The sequence below is a fragment of the Acanthisitta chloris genome, unplaced genomic scaffold, assembly GCF_000695815.1.
Source record: "Acanthisitta chloris isolate BGI_N310 unplaced genomic scaffold, ASM69581v1 scaffold35765, whole genome shotgun sequence".
In the NCBI taxonomy this organism is placed as follows: Eukaryota; Metazoa; Chordata; class Aves; order Passeriformes; family Acanthisittidae; genus Acanthisitta; species Acanthisitta chloris.
In genome coordinates, this window is record NW_008672710.1 from 11,633 (window position 1) to 21,119 (window position 9,487).

The 9,487-nt window shown below is 48.2% G+C and overlaps 1 protein-coding gene across 1 annotated transcript in view; it reads left to right on the top strand.

The window, feature by feature from the left end:
- Positions 1–9,487, top strand: part of HID1 (HID1 domain containing) — a gene marked incomplete at its 5' end in the record, with an annotated part of 18,028 nt that overhangs the window by 4,218 nt on the left and 4,323 nt on the right. Inside the window, 11 exons of the mRNA XM_009074630.1 lie at positions 680–793; positions 2,398–2,504; positions 2,988–3,104; positions 3,840–4,062; positions 4,429–4,485; positions 4,579–4,719; positions 5,090–5,180; positions 5,801–5,952; positions 7,225–7,303; positions 7,973–8,137; positions 9,302–9,487. The exon at positions 9,302–9,487 is cut by the window's right edge and continues 30 nt beyond it. Of these exons, the coding sequence (XP_009072878.1) occupies positions 680–793; positions 2,398–2,504; positions 2,988–3,104; positions 3,840–4,062; positions 4,429–4,485; positions 4,579–4,719; positions 5,090–5,180; positions 5,801–5,952; positions 7,225–7,303; positions 7,973–8,137; positions 9,302–9,487 (1,432 nt within the window). The remainder of the gene's footprint in view (positions 1–679; positions 794–2,397; positions 2,505–2,987; positions 3,105–3,839; positions 4,063–4,428; positions 4,486–4,578; positions 4,720–5,089; positions 5,181–5,800; positions 5,953–7,224; positions 7,304–7,972; positions 8,138–9,301) is intronic.

Here is a 9,487-nt window from a genome sequence, read left to right on the forward strand (position 1 = left end):
GTGTGGTGGGGAAGGCTTCCCATCCAGAATGCTCTTTGACAGGCAGGATTTGGCAAGGTTTCCCGTGGCAACGGCTGCAGAGGAGTAGCCATGCGTGATTGGAGTGATTGCTTTGAACGCAGGAGATGGCAAAATTGTCTCTGCTGTTGTGCTTGCTCTGCTGTGACAGGCTGAGGTGGCCCCTTGCTTGATGCATGCAGCCTCTCCTGGTTCTGTCACCTCCAGTTCTGGGCAGCCCATGCAGGACTGTGAGAGGTTTTACACCTCATTGCTGCTGGTTGGCTTTTTCCTATTGCTGTCTCTGTGCACCATCCAAATCACTTTTGTGACTGTAAAACTCTCTTCTCTAAATGCTTCCCTTTCTATTGTCTTCAATAAGTCAAGCATCTCCGTGTTGCAAGGTCCAGTGCTACTCTTCTGCTTTCCCAACATCTCCAGGCCTTTGTCTGCTCAGTTTGCTCTCATTAAAGTGTTTGTTCCTGTTCAGTCATCACCTTCCAGGGGGAAATATCTTTCCTGTACTGGCTGGTTTTTGTGTTTCTCCCTCTTGTCCTTTGTAACTTCTTGCCTCCCTGTGTGCTTTTGGGGACTGTGTCTTCTCTGGCTGTGCCATACTGGTGTTCCTGTGTACTCTTTGCTATCCCTGGGCTGACAATGCTGCCTCTGTTTCTCATTTTAGGGAGATGAAGATGATGAAAATGCTCGGCCGCTGGCTGAGTCGCTGCTCCTCGCTGTCACAGATCTGCTCTTCTGTCCTGACTTCACTGTGCAGAGCCACCGGAGGAGCACGGTGGTAAGTTGAGTAATGAGATTATCTGCATAGAGGCAGATTAGCTGCATGGTGGGGGATACCCTGGAAAACCCCAGCAGCTTCCTGCAAAGCTGCAGGCAGGAAAATACAGACTTGCTGAGATTGAACCCACAGTGACTACTATTGATCAACATTTTGGGTTCACTGTGTGGTGTTTGTGCCTTCTAAAACAGATGTTCTGAGACAGCTGGATGAGTCTCCAGTGGAGTGGCTGGCAATTACCCCCATACTAAGGCTCAACCCCCGGGAAAAGGTGGTTGTGCTGGCAAACAGTTGCTCTTCTATTGTTGCCAGAGGAGCAGAGACCTTTAGCACCTTGTTCCCTTCTCTGGCAGTTTGGTGCAACCTGGGACAGGAAGCAGCTTTGTCTGATCACACGTGCTGTGATCTGAATGAGTAGATGTTCTCTGTGGTGTCCTTTTACCTCCTTTCCCTCTTTGTATCATGGCAGCAAAGACAAATGTGTTCTGATCCTTATGGTGACTGTCTGTACTTCAGAGGAGTTCCCTGAAGCAGGGGTCTTCTACCAGGTGTGCTAAGAGCAGATTCTGGTGCATCTCCTTCCCTCCTCTCTCCCTGCCAATGACTCTGGTGGGTTTTGTAGGTCCAGTCTATAAACAAAAGAAGAGAGCCCTCCATTTTGGTGTAGCTCTGACAAACTGAACATAAGCATCCTAAACCACTGTGTATTTGATGACTGCAAAATTGCCTGACCAGCCTGAGTACTAAATTGCTTGGTTGTGGTTTCTGAATAGTAGAGAGTGTTGAAATCTGTCACTTGGAGGTGAAGGGTTAAGGTTGGATCAGAGCTACCCATGTGCTGAGAGTAAGTGGGAGTGGGACTGAAACAAATGGACTTGCTGTCTAGTGCTCTCACTTGGGATGGATTGCACAAGTCAGGATGACAACGTTTTTTCCTGGGAGAGCCTCCCCTCACACCTGCACCTGTGATTTTTCCCTTGGCAGCAGCCAGACTGGTTTTTCAGGGCTTTGGGCAACTAGAGGTTGCGAATGATTTATATCCCTTGCTGTTGGCTGCCTGTCTGCTGCCTGCAGCCTCTGTAGTCTTGCTGAGCTGGCTTCCCTCTCTGGGTCTGGTCTGACCTGTGCCCTTGGGTCTGACTGCAAGTTAAGAGCAAAGACATAGGTACCACCACCTCCTGTTCAAGGCAGAGCAACATGTAGCCCCAGAGATACAGGTCATGGTGGATATTTGCTGAAGCAGCATTGAGTAACGAGGAAAAGTAAGAGCTGTCAGGGAATGGGAAAAAGATACCAAGGACTGACTTGTATTCTTTTGCTGTTTGCCCTCTCACTGAAGTCAGCCCTGAAGTTGTGGCTAGAAATTGGGGCTCTCTCTGCTGTGCACAGTGCCTGCATCTCTGTGTTTTATCCCTTACTCCCAAAGGCTGAGCTCTTTGAAGACATCAGCACCTGCTTTTTTAGGCCCAGTAATGGTGTAAGTGTCTGGATGCTTCTCTGCTGGTTTCTTTGATAGAGAGGGGGACTGAACTGCCTTGGATAGCACTACAGCTGCCAACTCTGGCTCTTGCCTTCTGTGATCCAACCTCTTATTTGTCCCACAGGACTCAGCAGAAGATATCCACTCCATTGACAGCTGTGAGTACATCTGGGAGGCAGGAGTGGGCTTTGCTCATTCTCCACAGCCTAACTACATCCATGACTTGAATAGGTAAGAGCTTCTGCAAAGGCAGAATGAAAAGAAACTGGGCTCAGGAGTGGGAAATTTGGGGGAGATGAGTTCTCTTTGCCTCCTTGGGTATATCCATGATTCCCAAGGGGCTTTCTGCTTGCTCCTGTGCTAACAGGACTGGCAACACAAAAAAATCCTAGCTGACCTTTTGAATAGCTTTGTGTAGTATGATATGGGAGTCAGACTGTCTGCAACAAGAACTGGATAAACATTCCTGTTCTGGAAATGCCAAGAAGCTCTGTACTAGATTTCTTTTTTGTAAGGCAGCAATTCTGCTGAGCTTTCTGCCAGTGACAGCAGTATTGCTGAGGAAATGAAAAAGGCTTAGCTCTCTTCGGGGAGTACTTTCTAGACGGGACTGAGCCTTCCTTATGTGTTGTAGTGCTAAGTGATTGTGCCTCCTGCACACAGTTCCTGCTCCTGAATGGCTTCAAGCCTTGTCTTCTACTTTTATTCTCTCAGGACTGAGCTGCTGAAGCTGCTGCTGACCTGTTTCTCTGAGGCCATGTACCTGCCTCCCTCCTCAGAAAGCAGCAACACCAACCCCTGGGTACAGTTTTTCTGCTCTACAGAGAACAGGTGAGGGTGAAGGATGGGGAGAAATACCTTCAAATCTGTTTCATGGAGTGTGTTGGTAATGGGGGATCATAGGACTTGCTGCCTCCAACATGTAGGGGCTGTTGTCCTTTTTCTTTGTCCCAGTCTCATATACACCCCATTAGCATCTCTGCTGAGTGAGAATTGTTCCTCAGCAGCGAAAGGAGAGTCTGAGCACAGTGCTCACTCGAGTTTGAGGCAGGACTGATCCCTGCCTTGTGGGAAGTGGCAGATCCCAGTCCCTGCTGGATGGAGATCCCGTTCCTTGGGATGGTGGTGTGGCTCTGCAGTGGGTATTGTGGTGTTGGTGGCGGATGAATGTCGCCCTCTAGTGACATTGTCTCCTCTGGGACTTTAGCTCCTCAGGTCACAGTCACTCACCTGAGGGAGAACAGTCCTGGCTGAAGGAAGACAGTTTTGTCTTTCAGAGACTAGAGAGCTTTGAGGTCCTTTCCCCTTTTCGCACGGCTGCACAGAATTCCTCTGGGAAGTCACACAGCCTTTTTTCCCCTTCCCTGGTCCAGGAGACCACCTGTGAGCCAGAGCATCAGCTTGTGTCTCTGGGCTGCTCAGTCATGGGTCACTGTCACAGGTCAGAGAAGATGATTGTGTTTTGTCATGACTCCACACTCTTGAGGAGAGGGATGAGTGTCCTTCCCCAAGGCAGCACCTTCTGGTTCCTGCTTCTGCCTTCTGAGAGTGTTTTCTCCTCCTCAGACATGCACTCCCGCTCTTCACCTCACTCCTGAACATCGTCTGTGCCTACGACCCAGTGGGTTATGGGATCCCCTACAATCACCTGCTGTTCTCTGACTACCGTGAGCCACTGGTGGAGGAGGCGGCTCAGGTGCTGATTGTCACTTTGGACTATGACAGCTCTACCAGTTCAAGTCCCACAGTGGATGGCACAACCACTGGCACAGCCATGGATGATGTGGATGTGAGTGACACTGAACTCCCTGGGGTCCTCTCACACCAGCTGGTATTGAATGTTGAGCTGTAGAGCCCAGCACCACCACTCTCCTTGAAGTCTGCTCTCTCTGGTCCAATTCTGCTTCATTCCTGTTGATATCTAAACACCTGTACATGTCCAAACCAGTAGGTTTTTGTCACTGATTTGAATTAGAAACACATAAGTGAAAAGCCCCTGACTTTACTATTCCCTGCAGTGCTTTCTCTCTTCTCTCATTTAAGACTGAATCATTCAGGGCAGAAAGCTGAAGTGAGAGACATTAGTGGTTACACTTCAACTTCCTGAATAAACCTTGTTGCCAATAAGCATTTCCCTCCTTTTCTTTGAACGCAGCCTCCTGGACCAGACAATCTGTTTGTGAATTACCTCTCCAGGATACACCGAGAGGAGGTAACTTGCTCCCATCCTGCACTGTTTTCCTGATTTCATGCTGATTGCATTAGCCCTGGGCCCACCACAGTCTCTTTCCTGGTCTGTTGGCAGGATTTCCAGTTCATCCTGAAAGGAGTGGCTCGCTTGTTATCAAACCCGCTGGTCCAGACCTACCTGCCAAACTCTGCCAAGAAGATTCAGTTCCATCAGGAACTCCTTGTCCTTTTCTGGAAACTCTGTGACTTCAACAAGGTGTGGATCTGCTTCTTGCTGATCTTTGCCCCACCTTGCCTGTTGCAGTGAGCCCTGGTGCAGGGTTGTGGCAGGCTGTCAGCAGTGACTCTGGGGTGCTATGGTCAGCACCACTGCTCCCTGCTGCAGGAGCTGGGGATCTGGCTGTGGGGACAGCCTGTGAGAGGGGCTGCAGCTCCTGAAGGTCCATGCTTGAGGCAGGTGCTGGAGCAGGTGTTATAATAACTTCACCAATAACACTGGAATTGAAGAGCCTCTCCAACGTTTGTTGAAGGACTAATTTGCTTGAGGGTACCTGTCCTGAGTCCTGTGGATGATGCAGAAAACCAAATATGCTTGTGATTGTCTGAAATCCTCCCTTTTCTTCCAGAAATTCCTCTTCTTTGTGCTGAAGAGCAGTGATGTTCTGGACATTCTTGTCCCAATCTTGTATTTTCTCAATGATGCCAGAGCAGACCAGTGTAAGTTGGTTATTTTCAATATTTGGGATGATTTGTGCTTGATAGTTGAGCCAGAAAGTTTTTTTAAATACTTCCTCTTTACCACTTAGGTGCAACAGCATATTGAGTGCATGTTCCTGGCCTTCCACAGGCATGGAGTGGTTCAGTTAGCTGGGTTTTAATGTTTGTAACAGACTAGAAGCAGGACATGATCTATCCCACAACATAGGAAAGGGAGATCCTTAGCATGTGTTAACTTGTTTTGAGTCCTCATGTTGAAAACTATGTGCCTGATGCTGTGAAGAGGGAGAAATGAGGCATAACTCCACCACCATGTAGTGGAGATCTTTCCTACTACCGTGATAGGTTTACATTAAGAACATGATGAAGAAAAGTATGATCTATCCAAGATCTAACACTCTACACTGGCCCCATAGATGTTCTTGGTGAGGGCAGTGGTACTGGCAGCGGAGGGAACCCTGTGTGGATAAGGGAGCATCCTTGGCAGGATGGTCTGGTGTTTGCAGTTTTTCTTTCAGTCCCATAGTGTTTCTTTTCTCTCCTCACTATCCCTCTGTCTTCAGGAGTCCACTGGCCTCACTGTGACACGTGGGTTTTTTCTTTTGTTTTTCTCCCTGCAGCACGAGTGGGCTTGATGCACATTGGGGTCTTCATCCTCCTGCTTCTCAGTGGGGAGCGTAACTTCGGGGTTCGACTGAACAAGCCGTATTCTGTACGAGTGCCTATGGACATCCCTGTCTTCACAGGGACACATGCAGATCTGCTCATCATAGTGAGTACAGCTCCAGCACTTCTCTGTCCCTCCTAGCTCCTCTTTCATACCTCCACAAATAACTGTCCTCCTTCAATAGACTCATCCTCCCTAGATCAGAGGCCCACTGAGTAGCTAGTAGGTGTGTGGGATGCATCCAAGCACTAGTGAGATCTTTGACACTGTTAACCTGAGGTGATGTGCCTGGCAGGGTGCATATGTATGAGATGTAATTCCATCTGCCAGAGATGACCTCAAAGAACAGGACTCCTGATGGTGCTGGGCTGGTGTCCAAAGGACTTTGGGGCTGGCATGAGTGGGATGGGTGCATGGCCTCTGCTAGACTTGATTGTAGGTGGGGAAGGCAGGAGATCTGACTCTGTCCCAGGTAACCAGGGTTGTGTGGAGCACATCTGTCATAATAGGAATAACAGTGATACCAAGCTCAGCCCTACAGCTTTGGCTTGCTGCAAGGTTTCATTCAACTGTCAGGCTGTAGGGCTGAGAGCCACAACACTGCCTACAAACAGTGTGTGCTTTGCAGTACCAGTCTCAGGTGGTTCCCTCCTGTCTTGTCAGTGCTGTTTTGCCAGAGAAGAATCTCTCAGCAGCTTTTGATAAACCTCCAAAAGGAGATTCCCTTTAGAAGCAGGAAGAAACCTGCTCACTGTAACTGCCCTCGACACTGTGTTTTGCTATTGCATTCCATTAATCTCAGATCATCTCTGTGTTTTCATAATGCTCAGGCCTTCTTTACAGACATACCAGCTACAGGTGGGAAGACAAGATTGGGAATGTCTGAACTGGGTATGAGGCAGTTGAATCTTTCCATGTCTGATAGTATAGTTAAGAAAAATAGGACAAACATTTGAGTTAGAAGTTTGCTCTAAAATCAAATGTAAAGTGATTAGTTCTGGGACGGTTTCAAGCATCTATCATTAGGGTTCAGAGTCAAAAGGAATTGGAGGTGAAGATGTCTCTTACTTCCTGGTGGTTTAGTTTTGTCTCAGGCTGCCTGAACATTGTGGGACAGCTCACTGTCAGTTTCTGTTTGTGGTGTGGTGGAGCCCTAATCACGTTCCCAAAGGATTCTTTGCAAATGAAAGCTTGTGCTCCTGGAGCGAGTCTGCAGTGAGAGCAGCCTTCCCCACCTGTGTAATTGTGGAGTGTGCAGGGCCCTGCCTAGGAAGGAATGGTGTCAGGAAGCTATTAATGTGGGGGTGGCACTGGTTTTGGTTGAGAGGGTGCTTTCAGTACGGTACTACCTTGCTCAAGAACTCCTTCCTTCCACAGGTCTTTCACAAGATCATCACCAGTGGGCACCAGCGGCTGCAGCCTCTCTTTGACTGCCTGCTCACCATTGTGGTGAATGGTGAGTGCTGTGTGAGGTGAAACCACAGCCCACAGCGGGCACAGCACTGGCTGCTCTCACTTCCCTCTCCCTGCACCCCTACCTGTGTCCCCTAACTCTGACCAGTGCCAGTGCCTGCTGCTGGAAACTCAGCCTTTCCACTCTGTGCTGGAGGTACCAGCTGCAGACCAAACCTGCCTGCAGGGTCACATGGGGCAGAGGTGGGGACAGCAGAGTCCTGGAGCCCCCCTGGGTGGGCAGAAGGGCATTTGCCAGCAGGCCTGGTGAGGGTGGTTGGCAATGTTGTCCCTTTCCAGCAGGGAGTGCCACCTCCCCACAGTGGAGTGGCTTCCTGTAGGCTTAGTGAGTGTCCAGGTGGTTCCAGTTGTGAAGCTTTTCAGGAGGCACAGCAGAGATGCTGTTACTAGTGTAAAACTACACAAGACCCTGTAAAAGCAACAATGGCTCCTTTTAATAGGCAATATCTCTGTTTCACTTCTTTTGTATCTGCAAATGTTTCTGTGGAACCCTCTTGGGCTCCATGGAACCCTCTTGGGCTCAGTTATTCCACAAGGCTTTGTCAGAAGTGCAGGGTGGGAAGGACAGAAAAGCCACATTTTTAGTGGTGTATTTTTGAGAATAAATGCACCTTGGTTCTTTTTCCAATTTTTGTTTGTTTGCCTTCCACAGTGTCTCCATACCTGAAGTCTCTCTCCATGGTGGCTGCTAACAAGCTACTGCATCTCCTGGAGGCTTTTTCTACCACCTGGTTTTTGTTCTCTGCTGTCCAGAACCACCATCTCATTTTCTTCTTGCTGGAAGTTTTCAACAACATCATTCAGTACCAGTTTGATGGTAAGAGACTGACTGTTGTACTTAGTGGCTTTGCACTGGTTTAGTCCAAGAGAGCATGAGATGAAAGTTCAGAGAAAGTTCAAACAGATGAAAGAAAGTGAGAAGTCAGAAGTCAGCTAGGCGGAGACTTGCCTAGGATTGAGAAGTTGGGTTAGTAGGTAATCAGTGTTGGGTCCTGACCCAGGCAGATTAGGTTAGAGCAAAATGAGATGACAGCTAATTATCCATACAACCTCAGCCTCCTGCAGGTCAGAAGGTGAGATGGATGGAGGGGAAGGAAAAGGGAAAGTGTGTGTGTAACACTTGAGTTGTGACTGCCTGGATGCTGCTCTGAAACTGCTTGTGTTGCTCAGCAGTGTAGGTGGTTGGACAAAACAACTTTGATCTCCTTAAACCCTTTAAAGTGCTTCTCAGTTCTGCTCTGGCTGATCACTGGGGCTGAAGACCAAACAGCCTCATCCAAATAAAGTTCTGGCACTTGTTACTTTCCAGGAAATGCCTTATAGTTTCTCTCTTAAAGGCAAAGAAATAATGAAGTGAGGTCCCTAAACCTGCTCAAAATGTAATGTTTTGTTTTAAACCTGAAAATCCAGAATGACCTTTCTGCTTCCCTAATGGAAATCTTGCATGTGGTGGTTGCCAAATCCTAAAACAGCCTTTGTGGCTGTAATATGTGTTTTATATTAGAGGATGGTTTCATTCTGTTCTCTGCTGCCTTGCAGGCAGTGAGAATTCTGTCCATTTTGCTTTGCTGTTTCAAGCCTATTTCTGCTCAAATGGAACTCTCTGATTTGTTCTGTGAACTCCTTTGAAGACGGAGAAGTACTGAATTTGGCTGGTAACCTTTTCTTCCAAAGTAGATGCTAATATGTGGTTTAAACTGTCCTTTTTCTTCTTAGTTGTTTGAATATCCCTCTCCAAGCCATTTTTTGCCAGTCTTTCAGCCTAGGAAGGATTTCACTGAATTTTCTGTACTGCTTTAAAACGGCTCAGAGGATATTGAGCTCTGCTCTTTCTTCCCTGTGATGTTGCCTTTGTGGGTGGAAACGTGGTTCTCTGAGCTTGCAGAGATACAATGATGCTTTGTGCTGTAGGGAGCTGTGCTGTATTGGCAGAGCTCTTTGAGCCTTACTTCTCTGCTAAATTTGTGGCTGTGATTCCCAGGGAACTCCAATTTGGTCTATGCTGTTATCCGCAAGAGGAATGTATTTCACCAGTTGGCCAACCTGCCCACGGATTCCCAGTCCATCCAGAAAGGTTTGCAGCGCAAGAAGAAAACTCCTGAGCCCATTTCTCGCACCAACTCCCAGGATGGAGTCTCCATGGAAGGGTCACGTCCTGCTGCCCCTG